The 23,907-nt window shown below is 38.9% G+C and overlaps 1 protein-coding gene across 2 annotated transcripts in view; it reads left to right on the top strand.

Annotated features, from left to right (window-relative positions):
• The first annotated feature begins 13,554 nt into the window (after nucleotides 1–13,554).
• SEL1L (sel-1 suppressor of lin-12-like (C. elegans)) overlaps nucleotides 13,555–23,907 on the top strand; it is a 47,238-nt gene continuing 36,885 nt past the window's right edge. For both annotated transcript variants that reach the window (XM_004681647.2, XM_012724622.1), the window contains exons 1-3: nucleotides 13,555–13,719; nucleotides 19,065–19,102; nucleotides 19,938–20,172. In XM_004681647.2, coding sequence (XP_004681704.1) covers nucleotides 13,650–13,719; nucleotides 19,065–19,102; nucleotides 19,938–20,172 — 343 coding nt within the window. In that variant the 5' untranslated portion in view covers nucleotides 13,555–13,649. The remainder of the gene's footprint in view (nucleotides 13,720–19,064; nucleotides 19,103–19,937; nucleotides 20,173–23,907) is intronic.

Consider the following 23,907-nt stretch of genomic DNA (forward strand, 5'->3'; position numbering starts at 1 on the left):
ATCACTAAGAGGCTATCCACAGCCACTGCAACACAAGTTCAATCCCTGGCCAGGGAGCTGGCCCAGCAGACCTCTCCTGTATTGCCCACTGCTCCCCTCAGCAGTGTATTTCAGATCTGCCTGTTGTGCTCCCTACTCTGTCTCTAGTGAATCTTCTCACCCCTCACACCTCTGGCCTATACCCCAGTTCTTGTATGCATAATTTTTTTTTTAATTTTTTAAAGAAAATGAGTCTGCTGCCTTTGCCTTTATGTGGTGGATGGGTGGATGGCAAGATCCTATTTTAGAGCATGCACCCTTTAAGTTAAGGTGCTCTTTGATGTCTCACTGACATGAATATACTTATATATACATACTGAAAAAAAAAAGAAGTACATAATTCAAAATCTTATTAGGCCTTTGTTCTGAATATTACAATTTGATTTGTTTTCCTTTTTTGTTTATATTTTTACTCTTTTTCCCCCTCAATGAAAGATATTTTTAATAAAGAGAAAATGTGTATGAGGGAGACAAATAAGATGTAAAACTCCTTACAAAATAATGCCAAATGAATTTAAAAATCAAATTTACTTGTACATGCTCTATAACTCTATTTTTTAAGTTGTTTTTTTTTTAAATAAACAGCTAAAATGCATAGGTAGCTGCAATAAGAACAAATAGCCAGGAAGAAATATGCAATGTGATGTTTCATTCAGTAAGACAAGAGGTTCTTCTCTGTTGCTGCTTTTTTTAACTTTTTCCTTTTTTTTTAAGGTTTATTTTATTTATACATACAAGAGATGGGCTCCAGGCAGATATGGTGTGTGGGAGGTGAGAAGACTCACCAGAGACAGCATGGGGAACAGGACAGGCAGACTGGTGAAGTACACCGCTGAGGGGAGCCGCGGCTGAGATAGGAAAGATCGCTGGGGAGTCGTAGCTGAGATAGAAAAGGTCGCTGCACTTTGTGGGGTCAGCTCCCTGGCTGGGGATACAACTTATACAGCAGTGCCTGTGGGCAGCAGATAGCTTCCTGGTGCTGAGACTTAACCCCTTATGCTACCAGGGGGGCCTGCTTTTCCTAATTTTTCAAGTTGAACACAAGGTACAAACCACAAGTGAACCCATGGCTGAAAGCAGGGCAGACATTGGAATCAGGTGGATGTACCCCCATGGTTGGGTTACTTCCTGAGGCAAAGTGAAGAGATTTTTACAAAGATAAGGTCTCTGACTTTGAGTGAGCCCAAAAGGAGATTATCCTATCAAGGCCTCACTCTCTCAGACAAGCCCTTTCAAAGGAGGTTTACAGTCCAAAGATTTGAAGCAGATGTTCCTGCGGGCCTTAAAGATGCATTGTGTCTGCCACCAAGAGCTTTATACCTACAAGGACTTGAATTCTGTCAGTGTCCACATGAGCATGGAAGAGGATGTAGGTCTCTGGGACACCTCGATCACAACCTATGAGGCCTTAAACAGGAGCCCCAGTTAAGGCAGTCAGGATTCCTGACCTGTTGAAACTAAGAGGTGATAAACACTGTTTCAAGCTCCTAAATCCTAGCAGACTAGGACACTAATAGAGCCTACTAGGTTTCCATTGTGGGGGAAAAAATCTTTGATAAATAAACTTTAAATTGGAAACCAAGTCATCTGAGTCTATATCACCACCATTAACTAGCTAAATGATATTAAACAAGTCATTTCTTAAGTCAGGAGGTCTTTAAATTATTTAACATGAGAAATAAATGCTTATGCTTACAATTCTATGATTCTAAATCTTGCCACAATCAACTCCCAGTCACTGTACTTTTTCCTCCCCTTGCTTATAATGGAGTCTTCTAGTGCTAAAGATAAGGAGCCCATTAGTTAAGCTGTCAAAATCTTTTCACAATAAAGAGGTTCTGTTTATAGCAATGTTTATTGTGCAAGACACAGCACTTGCCTTACGACAACCCAATTATAATTTTGGAGTAAAATATGTAGCAAAGTGCTTAAGATCAAAAACATACAAACTAAAATAGCACAAAGGGATATTCTGTGAAAAGGAAGAAAGTCCAACAAAAGAAGGATTAAAATGGAATTTTGCTTCTTTAAATTTAGAATCGGGTCTCAAAGAGGAAGATTATCTATCAGAACATAGGCCAAGCAGCACCGTTAGAGGAAAGATACAGGAAAGCATCTGAAACAGAAGGGATGTGTTATGGACATGTGCTCACCTCCAGATTCACACGTTCAAGCCCTAACCCTTGGTGTGTTTGGAGAAAGAGTCATTGGGAGGTGAAGAGGTTTAGATGAGGTTATGGAAATGAGGGCTTTTTAAAGAACAGATACCAGCACCAGAGAGATCTCTTTTCCCCTCTTTTGCCACTCCCATACACACATACAGCAGAAAGCAGCCATCTGCCAGGCAATAGTGACCACAGCAGGCCGAGCTGGCAGCCTGCACACATACTCCAGCTTAGAGAACCATGGAAGAACATTTCTGTTTTTTAAGCTGCCCAGTCTGTGGTATTTTCTTAAGCAGACTGAGGGGAATGATACATGTGCACTCAGAAAAAGAAAAAATACGAGTTGTAAAAAGGAGTGAGGAACAATAAGAATCTGGGTGCCAGGGCCTCCTGGTGGCTGAGGGGTTAAGTCTCAGAGCTACCAAAGCAATGGCTCCTCCACAGTGGCCTGAGTTTGACCCCTGGCCAAGGAGCTGGCCCACATGGCACAACGGAATTTCCTGTTTCACTGTTCCCCTTAGCAGTGTATTTAGTGGATCTGCCTGTTCTACTCCTATTCTTTCTTTTATGAATCTTCTCATCTCCAACACTTCTGGACTATACCCCAGTTCTTCTATGCAAAAATAAAATAAATAATATCTTCAGAAAAAAAAAAAGATGCTGGGTGCCTAACCAAGGGAATTTGAATTCAAAGGAAACCCCTATCACTTCAGAGCAAGGGACTGAAGGATATCAATGCAATGACCCCCGACAAGCTCACATGGCTTTTTGAGTTGAGAGGGATACAAGTAAGAAGGTGATCAAGGGAATTGAAAGGAAGGAGAACCTTCAAAAATTCTTAGGGACAAAAATTGCCTGGATTAGGAGGTGATTGTACTGTTTTTATATAATGAAATGTGCAGAATTCCGATGAGGTCAATGAGGCCACTTAATATGCAGGAGGGGCAAAGAAAACTAGTCCTCATTTACTAGGGGTTCCTGTCCCCCCCAAACCCATGCCTCCTAAGGCTTTCTGGAAAATCCATGCAAAAACTGAAAATGGTTATTTACACCTTGAGTAAGATAAGGTATTATGGACAGAACACCTAGCTTGACCTCCTCCTTTGTCACCAGCAAATCAGAGCCAAAATCTGCTAAAAATGCTGTTTCAAAGAGTACCCTACAGATTGGGAGGAAATTTTTGTACACAATACAACTGATAAGGGCTAATTACAAAAATCTACAATGAACTCATATGACTCAACAAAAACAAAGTAAACAATCCAGTCAAAAAATGGGCAGTAGAGTTGAAAAGACATTTCTCAAAGAGGAAATGCAAATGACCAACAGTATATGAAAAAATGTTTAGCATCCCTCATAATAAGGGAAATGTAAATCAAAACAAGAATGAAATATCACTTTATACCAGTGGGAATGGCATATATTAAAAACAGCAGGCACTAACAAATGCTGGTGCAGATGTGGGGAAAAAGGAACTCTCCTACACCACCAGTGGGAATGCAAACTGGTCCCACCACCACAGCAAGCTGGGTGGAGGGTCCTCAGACTATTAAAAATGGAGCTTCCATGTGACCCAGCATTCCACTCCTAGTGATCTACCCAAAGAACACAAAAACATTAATTCAAAAGGACACTTGCGCCCATATGTTTATTGCAGCACTATGTATAATAGGTAAAATAGGAAACAACCCAAATGCCCAAAATTAGATGACTGGATAAGGTAGATGTGATACTTATACACAGTGTAGTACTGTTCAGCAATCAACTCATGCCATTTGCAGCAACATGGATGGAGCTAGAAGGGGTCATGCTCAGTGAAATAAGCCAGGGGAAAAAAAGAAAAGGAAAATATTGGATGGGTTCACATACAGGAAGAATACAGGGGAACCAAAGGGATCGAGGGGGGGGAATAACCATAATAATAAAAATAAATATGTATTAGCAGGCAACCATAAATAAGACACATTCTGTGAGGGACGGGGAGAAAGGGATCAAAACAGGGAAGAAAAGAACAAGGGCATTATGGTGATGGTTCATCGATGAATTGGTGCTGGGAATTTTACAAAGAACACACAATGATGTAAAAGATAGAAATTTTAAAGAGTAAATTAATAATAATAATAATAAAATGTTCGCTGTTTCCAGAATGCCTCCAGGTTTTCTTCTCCCTTCTTTTTTTTTTTCACAAATCATGTTCTGTCCTTGTTCCTTATCTTTGCAACAACTGTATTAGTGATACAGTGTTGAGCATAGCTTCCTTCCCAAATCACCCCCTCCTGCACACCCCACCTTATACTCCCCTTGAGTCTATAGTTGAATGCAAAATATATAAAGGTTTCAGATGTGCTGAGATACAAAAATGGATGTTCTCTTCCACTTGGGTGCTTAACCTCTGCAGTCTGGTACACACACTCTGAGCTATAAACTTGGGAAGTTCAGCACTTCAGTGCATTGGCTTCCTTATCCACAAAATAGGGGTGACCAGTATACCCCCTTCGGTTATTACTAATATAAGGCATACAAGATACTTGTATAGGTAAAGTGTTACCACAGTACCAGGTGCAGTGTGAGAGCATAGTAAACCACAGTTACTATGAAGGATTGTGCTGGATAGGGTTTATCATATGAAAAAGCCCTAATTTTTGGAATTCTGCTGTCAGTGCGCTTTCCTACTTTATTGCTTTTCTTTTTCATGACTGATCTGAAAGGTAAGCCAAAGTTAATAACCCTGCTTTTGTGAATTAAGAAATTGAGCCTCAAGGATGTTACACAACTTGCCAAATTTTCCATAGCTGAGCTGGCAGGTGGCATAATTGCCAGTGGGCTAAGGCCTAGCCTCCAACGTGACTTTTTTTATTGCTGAACATAGCTTCGTGATGCTTCCCTTTAACCCCTTGTGCCACCAGGGAGGGTCCCTTTCACCTCTTCTCTTTCTTGACTTTGGCTTCTGTATCACTCTTGTAAGGATACCAAAGTGACATTTAAGACCCATTAGGATAATAAAAAAAAAATATTCCCTACCTCTGGTTCCCTACTTAATCACATCAGCAAGTTCCCTTTGGCCAAGTCAAGTAACATATGCACAGGTTTGGAAGTTAGGACATGAAAACCTTAAGAGGAGAAGACATTATCTTGCCTACACGGTATTGTTTACATGCAAGAGAGTCGGGGACCCCAAGGGCACAGCTGAGAGTTTTGTCACATTTACATCCTCATGCAGCCCACCGGCTCATCAGACTACAGAAGGTGTCATTACACAGAAGCTCCATTTGAACCCTTGCCAGTCATTTTTCACTTTACCAACAACTCTCACCTCAAGCAACTGCTGTTCTGAAACTTACCACAATAGATAAATCTCACCTATTCTTGGACTCCATCTGAATGGAATCATAATGGACATTATATTTTTTGCCTGGTTTCTTTCACTTAGCATAATATTTTTAAGATTCATTAATGAGGAGCCCAATTACAACTCCTTTTATGGCTGATTAGATTCCATTATATGAATATACAACAGTTGTTTACTTGTTCACCAGAGGGTGAACATTTTAAGTTGTTTCAACGTTTTGGTTATCAATAGCATACCTGCTTTGTACATTTTTGCATAGGACATTTTGTGGACAGGTATTTTGTGGGAGATTTCATCTCTCCTGAGTGCATACTTACTGATAAAATGTTGGTTTAGGAGGTAAAAATATGTTTCAATGTATCAGAAATACTGTCAGTTCTACCCAGTTGTTGGATCCTTCTACAGTCCAATCAGTTGTATATGAGAATTCCAGTTGCTCCACATCCTCATCAACATTTGGTAATGTCAGACTCTTCCATTTTAGCCATTCTACTGGACTCAGTGGTATTTCCTTTCTATTTTAATCCACATTTTCTTGATAACTATTAATATTGAACACCTTTGCATGTGCTTGCTTTATACTTGTATATTTTCCTTGTGAGGGGACTATTAAAATTTAGCTCATTTTTGGCATATTTAGTTTTGAGTTCTATATATGTTATATAATTTATATTATGTTATTCACATTTAATTTAGATTTATTTTATATTTACGTATATCTCCTATTTAGTTTTTATTTTAATAATTTATTCATTACATTTTTATTGTTGAGTTCTTTACACAATTTAAACACAAATTCTCTCTCAAAAATCTGTACACTGCAAGTATTTTCCCTGTGTCCCATTCTTTCATTTCCTTAGAGCATTTATTATATGGAAAGAGATAAAAGCTGTATCTTAAAAGAGATATACTTATAAGAATTATAAATGAATGCAGGAATGGTTATAGATGTGCATTTTAAATGTGATTTTGCACACACACAACATATACATACATACATGCATATATATATGTGTGTGTGTATGTGCATACACACATTTGCCAGCTCTGTTTGCTAAGAGATTTTAAAAGCATTAGCACCCCAATAAGAAGAGAAAGTTCTGCCTATACTAGAAAGCTAATAATAAATATAGAAGAAATGATAGAATTAGAAAACCACCATTTGGCAACTATCATAGTTATTAATAATTGACTTAGACAGAATCATTAACATACAAGATAAAATGAGTAGGTGAATGTTTAAGAAATAGTGAGATATTTACATAATCTCAAACTATCTTCCACAAGATGCATATTAATAACAAAGGTAAACACAGTGGTAACACTTCCTTAACCATGTGATAAAAAATATTACCAGGTTTAAACCAATAGCATTTAGCTTCTGACAGGAGGCACAGAAAAGAATTCAATAACATCTCTGAATGTGTATAACCTGAATCTGACATGATCCAAACTGAAATTAGGACATATTCTATGAAATGACTGGATTATACAATGCCAATTAAATTACTTTAAAATACCAATGTCAAGAGATTCAGAAAAATACACACACACGGGGCCCTCCCTGGTGGTACAATGGGTTAAAGCACAGCACTAAGAAGCTGTTCACATCCACTGAAGCAAGAGTTCAGTTTCCCGCCTGGGAGGTGACCCACATGGCGTGGCAGACCTCTCCTGACCCACCCGCTGCTCTCCTCAGCAGTGTGTTTCAGTCATTCCTCCTGTTCTGCTCCCCACTCTGTCTCTGGTGAATCCTCTTACCCAGCTCCTGCCGCACCCCTCCCCCCCCTCTGGCTTCTACCCCAGTTCTTGTATACATAAATAAATCTTAAAAGAAAAAAATTAATGGGTTGTAAAATATTGGATCTACCCCATGATCTTGGAATTTCTATTGTTGGCAAGGGCATCTTTGTAGCAAATGGGTCCAGTCTGACTAAAGATTAGATGATAGCATTGAATTTATGATTTTGATTGTAATTCTGTGGTCCTGTTTTAGAATTCCTTGTTTTAGAAAATGCATACTAACAAGTTTAGAAATAAAGAGACATCATGTCTGTGATTTTTCTCAATTTTTAATTACTTGTGTGTGTGTCTGTGTATACAAATTTTTCATGTACTTATGAATTATGTATTTGTTCATATATTTATATGTGTAAGACATTTATTTTGTATCAATAAAGTCCTTCAAAATATGCTTATATAAAGTCAACATGGCAAAAACAGGAGCCTAATGAAGAACAGGGAGCATTCAAAATCTCTGTTTTTCATGATAGATGTTGCTAAGCTTATGGCTAAGTGACTTGCACTTACAAAATATTATCTGAATTTTAAGGTCCTTGAATATTCTTCTCTTGAAAATGGCTATTTTACACTTACTGATTTCAACTTCTAGCTAGTATATGAAATTCCTCTAAATCACTTTTTTTTTAAAAAAAGATTCATTTATTTATAAATACAAGAGCTGGGGTGTAGGCCAGTGTTGCATGGTGGAGGGAAGAGGGAGGGTTGAGAGGATTCACCAGAAACAAAGTGGGGAGCAGAACAGGCAGATTGACTGAAACACACTACTGAAGGGAGCAGCAGTGAGACAGGAGAGAGAAGTCTGCAGCACATGTGGGTCAGTTCCATGACCTGGAATCCAACTTCTGCTGCAGTGACAGTGGATAGGATAGGGTACCTTCATTGTGCGGCACCTTAACCCCTTAAGCCATGAGGCAGATCTCTGATTCAAACTTTTGAGAATAATTATTTTAATTGGTACTCCCAGCTGTTTATCTCCACCTTATAAGGGTCACTTAATCAATTTTTTGTTGAAATTTAGTTTTAATTCAGGCTACCCCCAGAACTGGCATTTAACAAATAAATAGGAAAAAAAAAACTGGATTAAAATATGCCTGTCTATTATTCAGGGTATAAAGTATAACGGCATCCTGACTTTTCCTTTATCTGATGTAAATCAATAATGCTCAGAAAGACTATATACCATCATCATAAACATCAAGATGAAACAAATCTTGGTAAATAGAGATTGTGCACACACACACACACCCTATCGCACCCCCGCCACCTCGCCACTCATTCTGTCAGCTCTAAAGTTTTGGTACATCAAATGCACTAAGTCTCCATCTGAGATGTGTAGTCTAACCTTATGAGACACATGGAAAGTGACATGAACACTAAAATTTATTTCTTGGGATTACTTACTATGTACCAGCCATATATAATCCTGGAATTATGGGGCATACAATTAAAAGAGCAAGTTGGAAATGACTACAGTCAGTCAGTTGGGAACAGGGTGCCCCTGTTAAAGAGTCAAGTCCACTTACTAGCCTAATTGAGAAACACTGGGTTGGAAAAAAAGGGGACACCTTCCCCACTTCCCAAAGCACGAGGTCCATTTAACAGTCTGATTGGAGAACAATCCCAGGCCAGGAGGTTACCCCCTCTGACCCAGTAAAGAATGGGATGTTAAGAACCCCAACACAATAACACAACCAACAGGCCAAACCATATTGGGGAAGATAGGCCAGGTAGTATGGGCAAACTCAATGAGCCTCTGTAGCCTTGGAATTCCCTGCAGGCCCAGCCAATCAGCAAGAGCTGCCCAACAACCAAACCCCCACTTCCTGCCCACTGTACCTATAAAAGCACCTACTTCTCACCACCTCAGTGGCCACCCACTCGGGACCCCTCACCACTTGGAGAGTTTTCCCATCCTCTCTCTTGTCAATCAGTTGGTTACCCATCCAGGACCCCTCTCAACTCAGAGAGCTTGCCTATCCTTCCTCCTAACTATCAATAAATTACTTGTCTTTCTGTTACTTTGGTCCAGACATTTAATCTTCCCTCGCTGAAAACAATAACTTCCCTCACTGAGAAAGGGCCCACCTTGGGTCCTCAGACTTGAGACTTGCTTCCCAAACCCCCATTCAAAATGAGGAGCACAGTCATTCTCCCTTTTCTCACAGAACTCACAAATACACATGAGTAGATGCCAGGTTCTATTTTACAATATAGTGCAAGGATCTATGTTTTCATTCAATCATGAATAATCACAAGAACAATGACTTAATATTCCACATTTACATCAAAGAAAGGATATTCTTCTCTAAGCCCTGAGGGAGAAGTCTCAGGCTTCTTGCCTCTCCCTAACTCTGCCCTGGCAGATATGTTGATATAAGCGCTGGCAGCTTGAGTGCATGCCAACTCAAATAGATCTGGAAGAAAAACACAGGAAAGATATACTTAACTAATGTTAGTGACACTCTGTTCTCAGCGCGGTTATCTTCCATCTTTAAGAGAAAAATAGATCTAGGTCTTTAGCACTTTCAGGAGATTTTCAGTATTTACTGATTGCTTGAAGTATTTCAGTACAGTAAGTTCGCATCAATGTCACCTGTATAAAAAGGTACGTATTATCTACTTCCTTTGGGTCCTATGCTGTGATGTAATATAGAGCAAACAGGTTTTCTGCAACTTGGAAAACTACGACAATGATCCAGAACACTGATATGGACTAATTGGACAGAGTACAAACAGCTGAATAAATATTAAAGAAGTCTATGCATTAATGAATATTATTATCTTGTACAGGTGGAGTGAGTACATAATTTTAACAGGGAATGTTGGAAAGAAACCCTGAGTATGTTCCAACTGGACAAGGTCATAGAGAAGCCACAAGCTCTTCACTAATTAATCATCATGCATTGTAGCAAGTAGATAAAATAAATCTGACTTTCTCACACCATATTCTAGATTTTCTTTGGAAACTTGGCATTTCCTGAAAAAGTCAAAGTCCTATGAGCATTCTCATATAAAATACTTATTGCTGGCTAAATATAATTGCTCTAGCAGCTCCCAACCCATTTCAAATTAAGGAGAAAAAACTAATTTCATTAGTTTTAGTAAACAAATAAATTTTTAGTTTGCTTTGCTCTTTTGGTCCAACCAAGGAATCAAAAAGAAGTAATACTGTTTATAGATCATTTTGCAATAAAGAAAACCTTCTCCATGCACATCTGCTTTGAACATCAGAAAAATAGATTTGGTGAAGAGAGTATTGTTAATATACCCATTTTGAGGGTATGAGGTAAAGAGAAGTAAAGTAAATTTCCTATATAATTGATTTGTAAATGCTTCCTAATATTTCCCTGTAAGATATTTTGATAATAAACCTAGAGTGGATAACAGGTTTGTTGAAAATATAGGTAAGTAGTATCTATGAAGTAATAAATAATTATGTATTGCTGGTTAAATGGCAAGTCTAATGTATGCACTGTTACATAGAATTCTGTCATTATTTCTGACCTCGACAAGCTTAAAGTCTATTTAGAAGGCAAGATTGTGAATGTTCTGTAGTTACCTATAGTCATGCAGACTAATAAGAACTGATCCGATCAGAAAAGATGAAATGCAAGTAAAATGGGGAAAGATGCCAGCACTGGGGTGCAGGTAGGTCTGTTAACCCTAACCAGCTTTGCAGCCTTTGTTTTTGTTACTTACAGTCTGCATTCTATACAAGGTCAGAACTTCCTGGTCAGTCAGTTATAGGAGCCTAACCCTGAAAGGTGCCTTTTAATCAATCAAGAGCAGAGAGCTTGATCACCGTGGGAAGGATATGAATGTGAAGTATGACCGGGAACTCCCAGAGGCCAAGGACCAATGTGTGACAGTCTGACAAGGGACCCTAGAAGCTGATCATTGGAAGCTTTGTTTTTGAGAGAGAAACCCTGGCTGGGGATGTAGGGCTTGATCTCAATCACAATATCCAGTCATCATGCTGGTGAGAAGTGCCTGGAAGGCAGACTCACAGCCCCAGATATTATAGATGACAGAGTACATTTTCTAGTTTCACCCCTCCCTTTTTTACTGTCCTCCCTCCCCTCACAACTGATGCTGTGTGATTATTCTATCAATTAAAAGGCCAGGATCTTGCTATTCAGCAGCATCCTGCATCATACTGCCTGCTCCATTACTCCTATTTGTCAGTGTGGTGCTGTCAACGCAACACTGGGGCTAAAAAGAAGCCATGGCAATGGAAAGAGAGGCAGGACCCAGGAGAAGGCAAGATGGTACTAAAGTGGAGAACTGGAAAGCAATAAAAAAAGAAGTGAGAATTTGTCCATGTAGCACCTGGCAGAGGGCCTTAAATATAAACACCACTGTGTAAAGAAAAGGATAAAAAAGAGAGTCTTCACTAAGCAATGAACTTTCTTCAACTTTATCAATTAGACAATCACTGCTTCTCCAGTGGCAAGCAGAAGTTTCTGCTCTAGCACTTCCCTAACTAAATAGAACTAACAGGACAAATTTCTATTTTGTCAGATGTCTAATATTTTTTTGCTTCAATGAAAAAAGACAGTCACTGAAAATTTTTTAGTAAGTATGGCAAAGCAATGTTTAAAAAATTTGATCTTGCCATATTTGGCTTAAAGTTAGAGGGAAGAGAGAATGATGTTGGTGGATATGGCCAGTTCTCAGGAGCATCTGCCAGGTAAGAGAAAATGAAGGTCATTAGGGAAGTGTCCAGTGAGAGAGAAAACTGGTCACATAAAAGAGTAATTATGTAATTCAAGTGATTTGGCCCTTATGCTTAAAATGGACAGGAGAATATACTGAAAACAGGAGCACATACCAGATTTTTCCCTATGATTAAAATCAGAGGAACTCCACGGAAACATTATGGATGACAGAAATAGAGATGAGAACCAAGGAGGCAGTACTGATAACTAACAAAATCCAGCTTTGTGTGTGTGTGGACAAGAGTTTTCCTTTATCTCCTCCAATGTGAATGTGGAACAGTAGGTTTTTAAATGCTTTTTCTGGAAATGAGGTCTCTCTTTGAAAGAAGAAGGAAAACAAACGTGCAGATGTTATCACAATATACTGACAATGCTTACATTGACTTTTACAAAATCCTGAACTCGGGCTGTCCAAGTCCCAGGGCTGCTAGCTGACTGTGGGTGGAAAAGCAAACAAAACAATCTCATGAGGAGGCAGGAATACCAAGCCACTGCCTTGATGTCCAGAGGTAGCCGGCTTACTTGGAGCAGGTACTTAATATACAAGACTATTTGCTTTTCTTCAAGGCAACCACTGTCTGCTTTATCTCTAAACACACGAAACTGGGCCTGCTGAGCCTAGTTAAGAAGACAACAATGGAACTTACAAGAAGAGAAGATGAAGACAAGGCTTTGAAAGAGTTTTTGCAAAGGCTCTTGGCGCATTTTCCAGCAGATTGTTTTCTGGTGGCCCTGGAGAAAATGAATCCTAGCATTGAAATTATCCACACTGGGAGGGGTTTATTTGCTTCTGTTTTGTCGGGAAGGAAGCACAGGTAGTGAGTTGCACCCTGGTTTCAGTAAATATGGTACTGCTTTATCAAAGTTTAAAAAAAAAGTTTCAACTCAAGTCTAGCTGGTGTATTTTTCCTCTTATCACTATGTTCAGTTCAGATTGTGTAAGTAAGACTAAGAGGAATAGGAGCTGACACATGACAAGCTCGTAAACTTTTGTGTTTCTTAATATTTATTTTGGCTCAAAGCAAACAAAACAAGGTTGTGGATACGTGGCCTTGAGCCCAGGTGTTCGCTGAGTTATTTTAACTTCAGCAACCAGTAGCACTTGTACATCTTGGCCCACGAAGAACTGCGTTTCCCGAGAGGGCACGCCCAGAGAGAGGGCCCGTCAAGTGTATTATGGGAATTGTAGTCTGGGGGTGAATTTGTATTCTCCCAGCCCGGACTCACGCTCTGATTCCGGAATGGTTGAACTTAGGAGCTACCAATTAGCTGGGGCCATGTCGGTGAGGCCGTGGTCCAACCGGAAAAGCCAGTGTGGTACTCTCGCGTAGTGATTGGCCAATCGTTGACCTTGGGGCGGAGCAATGAACTGGGTGGGAAGACGACGGTGATTGGGTGAGGGACGCACGGCGGCGGCTGGGGATTGGCTGCGCACCGGGGCAGGGAGGCCTGGGAAGGGGTGGAGGAAGAAGACCAGAGCAGGAAGAGCAGCGGCGAGGCGGCGGCGACGGCTGAGTCCGTGGTGGCAGCGGCGAAAGCGGCAGCTTGGGGGGTGGCGGCGGCGGGGAGAGCAGGATGCGGGTCCGGTTCGGGCTGACGCTGCTGTTCTGTGCGGTGCTGCTGGGCTCGGCCTTGGCGTCCTCTGGTCAGTATCCACCCCCTTGGGCTGGAGGCCCGGAACCACCGCCCCCCGGCCTCTGTCGGCTGGGCAGGGCCGTGGGGGCTCAAAAGGGGACTCCACTTTGTGGTCACAGCAGTCGCTGGCCTCTCACTCGCTGGCATTCTTTGGATTTCGGTTGGTCTGGACCGAAGGGGGTGTTTAGGGAACCAGAGAGGGCTGGAAAAGGAGGAGCGGTCACCCAGCCGACGCCTGTCCCCACTTAACAAACTTTACAGGACTCTTCTCGAAGAGGGAGCTGACTCCCTGGGAATGTATCCCGACAGCTGGTTTAGACCCGTAGTGACAGAGGGGTCCTGTTGGAGCTTCCTGACTTTTATGCAGATTATGTGCTGCATAGGGTCTGAAACTCTGCAGTTGGGATGTGTAAGTTAAGAAATTGACACAACTGGGACTGTCACAGGGCCATCACGAACAGGATGTTGACAGTGGTTTGATGGGTTTGCGTAGCACCTGAGCTGGTCCCTGTCGTTTTGAAAAGGAAGATTTCTGTGATTGCGCCCACCTCCTACCTCTCTTTGAAGACATACTTGAGAAAGTTGCGTTTACCTTTGTCGCTGCTTTTTAGTTGCCACGTTTGTTGACGACTTGATAATTTCCGAGACAACCCCTATACACTTAAAATTAATAGCACCTACTTTTTACTTTGTATGTAAATAAAGGAAACCCTGTGCTTTTGAATTGATTTTCTGATTAGCTTTTCTATACACTGGTTCTGGGAATTATTTTTAATCTACATCTGAAAGCTCTATTTTAAGGATGTATCTAAGTGTTGGTTTAAGGAAAAACAGTCCAATAAAGCTTTTGAATTTTAATCCAAAATTCAGTTACAAGACAGCTGTCTGTGGCTTTAAAATTTTTTTGGAACAAGGCAGAGTATAAATGTCAACTCTCTTTTCCAGCAGAAAATTTCCCAGATGGTTATTTAAATCCCCAAATTATCTGTCCTAGTTGTAAGTCAATGCCATCACGTCATAACTGCTTCTAAATTAAGAGGTCTAAACCTAAAATTCTGTCCATAGTGTGGTTTGAGATATCTTTCAAAAGCAACAAGCATATGTTACTTTAATGCAAACAAACATCATGCTTTTAGGTCTGCACCGCTCCTTACCCCTCCCCCTTTTAGTAAATAGTTTGTGTTCATGACCAGACTTTATAAATTTCTATGTAATTATTGAAACATTCTTTGCAGTTAATTAATCAAAAGAAGTGAGTACCTGGTGGACCTTTGAATCACCTGCCTCAGAATTCCTCTTGAAGGTTTGATTAAAATGCAATTTTAAGTCAGGAAAGGTAGGGGTATCTAAACTTTAACAGGCTCCACAATTGAGTCTTAACACTAACGTTGGAGATTTATTAAGAACATGGCACCTATCTCTCTGAATTCAGTTTGCAGAATGTCAAGAAAATTGAAGTGCACAAACATATTCTCTGATGAGATTTTATATACTTTGAGTTCCATGTCAGTGGAGATGATACTTGGAGAGCATTTAATCAGAAGTTGTGATTCTCAGGATGTTGAAATAGAAGACTGTTATTACTGAAGTGATAAATCTTAGCGTTATATGGATGTAAACAAAGGATTGGTTTCAAGAAATGTCTGCTCTGATACCCATCATAGTTATACTATGTCCAAACATTTCTCTGGTAGAAGCAGAAACCTTACTCAACCAGGACTAAAACAATATCAAGGTATATGCTGGCAAGTAGTGAAAATACCTGTCATGAAGTCAGATATATAATTTAACATTTATGTGAGATAATATTTTATAAACTAACTACATGAATTTTCAGTTGGCTCTTTTGTTCATTACCTTGCTTATTTGTATGATGTCAGCCTCATTTTTAAAGCTTAGACTTAGTTATTCTAATTTTGTGTTAATTGATAGTTTCAATATTAACAGTTACCCAGGTTAAGTTACATAGTTATTGTCAGAATATAATAAGCCAATAAAGAGACTCTTGATCTGGTAGTAGTTATTATCTAGCATCTTGGTTTAGAGACATGTAAAATATACTTTTATTAGAAATGTGGTTTTTCCTGTTGCTAAAGAAAGAAGAGTTTAAAGGGTTTTTTCAACATAACTAGGTGGAAAAGGACTCACTTTAAGCAACACTTGTTTACTTATTTTGGTATAAGAATAGGCAGTTGATTTACTTTTTTCCCTTTGTGCCAATGTTGTATTCTTTTAGGTCCACTGCTAGGTATTTCAGGACATAATTATATTAATACCATATATTCAAAAAGTACATTTCAGACTTTAGGGGATGTTTGATTTCATTGTTCTTTTGTTCCCAAAACAGTATTGTGAGTCAACAGAGCAGATGGTATTATCCCCATTTGACAAATTGAGAAAATGGAGGGTGAGGAAGTTTGTGATATGGGAAGTTGTGCATAAATTAGTATGTCATGAAGCCAGGCTTGGGATCTGGTTCTCCACGCCTCAGGCTTGAAACAGTCAGAATCAGGAATATCCTAGAATCTGCACACATTCAGTGGCAAAGCAGAAGACCGAATGTCTGGTCTTTTTTTTTTTTTTAAAAAAAAAAAAGATTATGCGGAGGGTGAGAGGATTCACCAGAGACAGAGTGGGGTACAGAACAGGCAGATCGATGAAGTACACTGCTGAAGGGAGCAGCGGGCGGGCCAGGAGAGATCTGCTGTGCTATGTGGGTCACCTCCGGGACAGACGGGAATCGAACTCATGTGAAAGTGGCTTAAGCTTCTTAGTGCAGTGTTTAACCCGCTGCGCCACCAGGGAGGGCCTTGTCTGGTCTTTCTTCACCAACTCTTTGGACTTTCTGTCTTGGAAAGTGTATCAGTCTGTTTAATTTGCATAAGACTTGGGGAAAATGAGTTTGTGATGATGATTTTTTCCTGAAAGAATGGTTCTTTTCAGTTTTATTAGCAGATAAAGTAAAAATGAGTATTAGTCTTTTTCAAAGGAAGGTGTATGATTATTAAATAGAAGCCATTGGTAGTTCAGAACTGATTTGAGTGAGAAATCTGTAACTGTTCATGAAATCCCTTTGTGTTTTTTTTCTTGCTTGATAGCTGTGTTCTGATAAGTTTTACTAGTCTTTGCTTTTTACTTATATGTCTCTTTAATGTGTTTAATCCTTACCAGGCTACTTTAAAAGTGATACGTGAGTGGAGATAGCAGTTTGAAAGAGAAAATAACTGTGCTTTAAACAGTAGGCTTTCCCAGTTTTATCAGTAACCTTGTATAGGTTCCTAGTTTGTGAACATAGGAGAGAGGGGAAAAGCATGATGCAATTCGGGTGAAATAACCCTGATGTCACAAGTTCTCCAGTCTCTTAGAGTTTAGAAACACTTTTGCTATTCTGATGCCTAACAGCTTGTAGTATCTGAAACTTGTGTATTTTTAAATTTATTTAAAGGTGTCCATTATTTACCATACCTGCTAATCTTAAATTTCAGCATTTGGGGATGTACAGTAAACATTTATGCATTTAATGTCAGCTCAGCGCCATGTATTACATAGTTAAGATTTGCGATTAAATATTTTATACATACAATTTTTATATAAGGGCCCTCCCTGGTGGCACAGTGGGTTAAAGCACAGCACTATGAAGCTCTCGAAGCTACTGCAGCACAAGTTCAATCCCCAGCCAGGAGGGTGACCCAGATGCCATGGCAGACCTCTCCTGACCCACCCTGCCATGACCCACCCACTGCTCCCTCAGCAGTGTATTTCAGTACATCTGCCTGTACTGCTCCCCACTCTGTCTCTGGTGAATCTTCTCACCTCCTGCACCTCTGGCCTGTGCCCCAGTTATATATGTATAAATAAATAGATCTTTTTAAAAAAAAATTTATGTAAAATAGAGATGAATATTTTCTGCTATCCAAAAATTTGCTGGAATTTGAACCATATATTAGAAGTTGGGTTTTGGGGTGATGCTTTTGAAGAGGTTAATTTGAAGAAGAAATGTGAATTGATATCACTACCTGAGTTTTGTTAGGGCACTAGTACATGCAGTACCTTCCTCATCCCAACGCAGGAGCAATAACCCCAACTTGGAAGGTCACCTAAAAGTAGTAAATATAGTAAATATCACTTTAAATTTTATTTGAACTGACAGCACTTTCATATAGGACAAAACTTTCCTTAGCTGACTGTTCTTTTTAAATATTCCGAAGGAATGAATACCATAAACTAGGGTTTTGTGTTCTGTGCATGATGATTTGGTTATACTTCTTAAGGTCTGCTGGATACTTTGATAATGTGAGCCAAAGCATGTTGTTGTTATACTTTAGAGAGCTGCTAGTTATGAGTGATGTTAAGAATGTAACCATATGAAGTAAACGTGATTGGCAACTATTACATTACATTTTCTCGTTGAAAGCCACATGGCTTTATAGCTTTTTGTCTACATAGCTTATGGGACATACAATAATTAAGCTCACTCTTGAATACAGTTAGGTAATTTTAAGAATAAGAAGGAAACAGAGAGGTTATTGAACAGTTTTTCTTTAAAACTGGTCAGGTCACAAAGCTCAAACATTTTGTTTGCTCAGTGGCTTGTTGAATGTGCTTATAGTAAAAGCAGGAGAAAAATGACTAACGGGGATAGAATAGCTGAAAACAAAAAAATTACTATAAGGAAATTAAGTAATGGGACAAAATCAAAGCAGCTGAAAGGAATTGGTAGAAAGCTGTAAGTAGGTGAAATCATAGTTTATTGAGTTACAAGGTATTGATTTCTTAATGAATAGATCTCATGTGAATGAATATGTGATAGTATGAATGCTGCTTTTTACCTTTATCTGGTTATCTCTTCAGTAAAGTGGAACACAGATCCTCTATACCTTCGTCTGGCAACTTGGTTAAATAATAATCCTTAGTTTCTGTCTTTAGTAGTCTTAATGAACAACGAAATGCTAACCAGTGCTAAAATAAACTAGTATAATTCCAGATTCTGAATTCCAGATTCTGAACAGAGATAAAGAATAGGTTGAATCCTGAACCAGAGAATCAGAGATGTAATTTTATAAATTTAGTAATTGTTCCTCAGTAGTAGATAAATGTGCTGTTGGCAGTGGTAGGTCTTCCTATTTATGTAACATGTAGGACTAACATCTTTCCTGGAGAAAGAAAAACTACCTTCAAACCCCTTTTCTTTTGACTTAACCTTTTCTGAACAATTGCTGAATATAAACATTTTTTAGATAATTCTAGTTTTTTTAATCCAGTGTCTATTTGTTGTACTTATCAAATGCTTTATTAATAATAGCTGTGATTTCCCAATAAGAAGGATAACTAAATTGTCTCAAAATTCCTTTATAGATGAAGAAAGCAGCCAGGATGAATCCTTAGAGTCCAAGGTATGTACTGAAATTTGCATTAACCAGTATTTAATGCCCAGTTTAAAAGCATGAGTTATTTATCTTGGAGAGTAGATGAAATTTGCATTCTTTGAGCAACAGAATTGGATTTTTAAAAGACACTACTATCAATATTAGTTCTAGTTCTTCTGGGGCAAAAAAAAATCACTGACTTACAGGGAGAGAGAATAGTAAGTACTTTCATTATAATTGTTTTTTATTAGATTTAATTTTAGTTTGAATGTGCTGTCTGAACTGTGTGTGTATGTGCATATCTGTGTGTGTGTAAGAACCTTAGGAGGTGACAGTTTTACTGCCTAAAGACAGATTGACTTCATTCTTTTTTAGTTTCAAAAGAGACATAACCCCTGCTCTTGGTTTCCATTTATATCAGTTTTTTAAATAAAACAAAATAATGAGTTAATACACTTAAACCAGTTGATAGATTGAATAGGCTCATTATTGGTATCCATGGAGACCAAGCTGTTAGGATCCCCTGATCTCTAGATTAGAGGAAATATAGATAAGAAACAGGAAGTTAGAATCAGAGCCGTCATAGAAGAAATAGAAGATGTTGGGGGCATGTAGACCCCACCCCACCTTTGGGCATGGTGGGAGGCTTCCTAAAGGAAATTATGTCTCAGGTGAAATTCAAAGAAAGAGTTGGGATTGGGCAGGTAATGGAAGCACATGATGAATGCTTCCAAGGCCTATGGAGTTGAACAAGTATGACATGTTCAAGAGCTAAAAGAGTTCCAAATTAGTAAAAGAAATGGTCAAATTCAGTCAGAGGAAGTCTTGGTACTGTTGAATAGAAAATACTTTTTATTCTCAGACCTCTTTGCCATCTGATGAATCAGTAAAGGATCACAGCACAGCAGGCAGAGTAGTTGCTGGTCAGATATTTCTTGATTCGGAAGAATCAGAGTTGGAATCACCTATTCAAGAAGAAGAAGAAGACAGCCTCAGAAATCAAGAAGAACAGAGTGTCCCAGAAGAAATCAGCTTTCTCGAATCTCCAAACCCAGAAAATAAGGACTATGAAGAGCCAACGAAAGTACGGAAATCAGGTAGTCTAGGCATTTTCTTTGCTTTTGCTTGTTTTAGGATGCAAACAACTGAAATTTTAAAGCAAGCATAGAAAGATGCTCAAATAGTCTATTTTTACTAATTATTGACCATGTGTAGAGTTTGGTTCAAAGGACATTTTAGATTTTAATATTATATCAGGTACTCATTTAATAGATTTGACCCAAATTATGTAAGTGGAATTCATTAAGCAAAATTGTATTTGGATTCTATAAATATCCTACATTCTCTCTGACCTTCAGTATGTAATAATCTGTCAGAGTGATACATGGAATAGAAACTCATGGGAAGAATTGTCTAACATGCTTCTTTGGTTCTATTCAGAGTTATATTAGGGTTTTCACTACAATAGCCTTTTTAGTCATCCTAGGTAATTTGATTCAGCTATTTATCCCTCTCCAATTGAAACTTAGCTAAACTTTAATCCTCTTCTAACTTTGCCTGCACTTTTAAATGCAAATTTGCTCTTTCTCACAGTAGAGTATGCTAAATACCTGTGCTTTAAAAAATTCATTATTCATGTGTCTTCTGCTTTGTGTCCCTTTATTTACAAAAGGATAATTTTTAAAATTGTGTTACTAAGCACTCTTGGGAATTGATCCAGGTTTGAGCTTTTTTGGGCTCTCCCTGGTGGCACAGCAGGTTAAAGCTCAGCACTAAGAACTAAAGCCACTTTGGCATGAGTTCGATCCCTGGCCCCAGAGGTGACCCAGATGCACAGCAGACCTCTCCTGACTCACCTGCTGCTCCCCTCAGCAGTGTACTTCGTCAGACTTCCTGTTCTGCTCCCAACTCTTGTCTCTGGTGAATCCTCTTTACCACCCTGCACCTCTAGCCTGTACCCCAGTTCTGTATGCATCAATAAATAAATCTTAAAAAAAAAAACCCACTTTTTTACAAACATTTGCCTTCATAATAGCAAGTATTTTTAATTTAAAGTTCCTTAATGTTAGCTAGAAATAACTGCTGTTTATATAATGAAGAATACTGTTAAGCTTTTATCTAGTGTATGAATACTTTTAAAATGACTGAATTGGGTCAAAATATCCATGCTATTTTATAGGCTACGTTTTGCAAAGAACAGTTTGTCATGAACATTTTTTCCATATAATTAATGGCTATAATCAATTTTGTATGTAAATATGACATACCTTAGAAATGGTTTGTTTATAGTGTTTTCTTCTGGAATATTAGAGATTTAGAAAATTTAGAGATTTCCTTGTGCACATCTGTGAAAAGTTCTTTAGAATTCTTAAAAATAAACTTGTTGGGCTGAACATAAAATTTTAAAAACATTTGATACATATTGCTAAATTGTTTTTCAGAAAAATAATTCCCTTCCTTTTACTTACTACTTTTTGTACCTCAGTCAATTTTATATTGCCAGTTTCAAATTTTGCCCACATAATATAGTTTAATTTTCTCCTATTTGTTTTTGATTAGGGAGATTTCCAAAACCACCCAAAAGAGTATTACCTCTGCCCCAGCCTACCCAACGTCAGACCCGTCTGTCTTCTGCTATTCTTGTTTCAGCTTTATCACCATACACACATTTACTCTTTATTTTCTTTCCCAGGATATTTCAAAGCAAATTCCATATTGCTTTGCCTATGTGTGTGCTGTCTCTAAAAGTAAGAATTTGTTGCAGCAAAATCAGGTTATTCAGTTTTCCAGTTCTTTCAAATCTCTTTTTTTTTTTTTTAAAGATTTATTTATTTATTTGTACAGAACTGGGGTATAGGCCAGAGATGCGGAGGGTGAGAGAATTCACCAGAGACAGAGTGGGGAGCAGAACAGGCAGATCGACGAAGTACACTGCTGAGGGGAGCAGCGGGCGGGTCAGGAGAGGTCTGCCACGCCATGTGGTCGCCTCTGGGGCAGTGGGAATCGAACTCATGCGGAAGTGGCTTTAGCTTCTTAGTGCAGTGCTTTAACCCGCTGCGCCACCAGGGAGGGCCTCAAATCTCTTTTTTAATTTGGTTTATTTGAATGAGTATCTGAGCTAAGATCTTACATTCCTCTTCATTTGTAACATTTCCCCTCCTTAGTTTTAGGTGTCATTTATTTGATAAGGAAATAATGTACTTTGTGCTATACAATTTCCCACATTCTGGATCTTGCTGGTCATATCCTTGTAATGTCATTTAAGTTGTTTTGCTCTCTTCTGTACGTTTTGTAAACTGGAAGTCAGCTCTAGAGGAGGTAGATTTAGTTCGGCGTGAGAATATTTCCTAGGTAGTAGTATATATTGCGTACATTGGGAGGCATATTTTCCTGATTGTTCTGCTTCTTGTGATTCAGCAGCTGGGCTGGGTGGTGACAGCCTTACCTAGCCCTTCAAAATATTCTCATTGGCCTTTCAGTTAAGAAAAAGATTTTGGCAACCATTTTGTTTGTTGTCTGGATCCATTATTTCAGTAGGAGTTGCAAAGTGGTGACTTTGTAATTTATCAGTGCTCTTACATTTGTTATCTGGATTCTTTTATAAAAAACTTTTCCACATCAACTATTTCATTAATGAAGTAGAACTCATACCAGGGAAAGGAGGTTGATTCTTTCCTTGATATATTTTCAAGTAATGATGTGCCCTAGCAACCTCCATGGGAGATTCCTAAGTATATTTTGTTTGCTTGTTTCTTTGCTTTGCTTTGAGCATCATTGCAAATCCATGGGTTTTCATATGTTTATGCTTTACTCTTTCGTAATTACTCTTTTTTCATTACTCACCTGTCCCATTTTTGGCCATTGACAATTCCTTAAGTTTATTCCCTTATTCTTTTAACTGACCATCACTGACTTTTAAACTTTTTTAGGTTTATATATAAGGTATATATGAATGTGTGTTAGCTATATATACACAGATATATAATATGCATTTTTTTTTTTTAGGCAAGACACTTACGTTAGCATTTCCTGAAATGAATCTTAGCCATTTCTCCAAGAAACCTAGATTCTTTTTAGCAGGGAATTTCATATAGATACTACAGTCTTAAGTACCCAGGGCTATATGCTCCAACCGCGTTGTCATTGCTCATGGGCCTTTTTGATGAATAGGGTTAGGAAATGTTTCATTCAAATTGATACTTCCAATTCAAAGTAAATCTAGGTACAGTAACACAAAGGGTCGGACAAGTGGAACTCACAAGAGTCAGATCTTACCCAGTATCAAGCTTGACTAATGTATTCAAGATACAGTTAGCACAAGACACAGTCTGTGGAGAAGTCCTTGATTGTCAAAGCTTTTCCCAGGTCCTTTCTTGCCACCTAGGATGTGCTCTGGCCCAGGTTTTAACATTGAGGCCACTAAGAGATGCATATGGATTGCCACGTCCACTGAAGGGAGCTCTTTCGGTTATGCAGTGTCTTCAGTTTATTCTGTGATAGGTGTGCACCTTGTGTGATGCAGGCAGGCATGCCTCATAAATATGCAGCGCACTACAGCTAGCAGCCTAGGCAGACCAAGTCCATCCTGCTAAAGCTTTCCGCAAGTAGGCCTCCTGGGGAGTAATGCCTTTAGATGCCAGGCGGGGTCTTGTTATGTTTCTGAGACGATTTGGTCATGTCGCACCTCTATTTCCGGCAACAAAAAGGGCCCATGAGTTGCAGGTATGCTGTTCACCCTTTCAGCCCACCAGAATTTTTATTTCTTTTCCTTTTGTGTTTGTGTCTGCTTTCCCTGACCCTGAAGATCTTAATGCCTGATGATACTGTTTATA

The sequence above is a fragment of the Condylura cristata genome, unplaced genomic scaffold (assembly GCF_000260355.1).
Source record: "Condylura cristata isolate star-nosed mole 26May11 unplaced genomic scaffold, ConCri1.0 scaffold00013, whole genome shotgun sequence".
NCBI classification, from domain to species: Eukaryota; Metazoa; Chordata; class Mammalia; order Eulipotyphla; family Talpidae; genus Condylura; species Condylura cristata.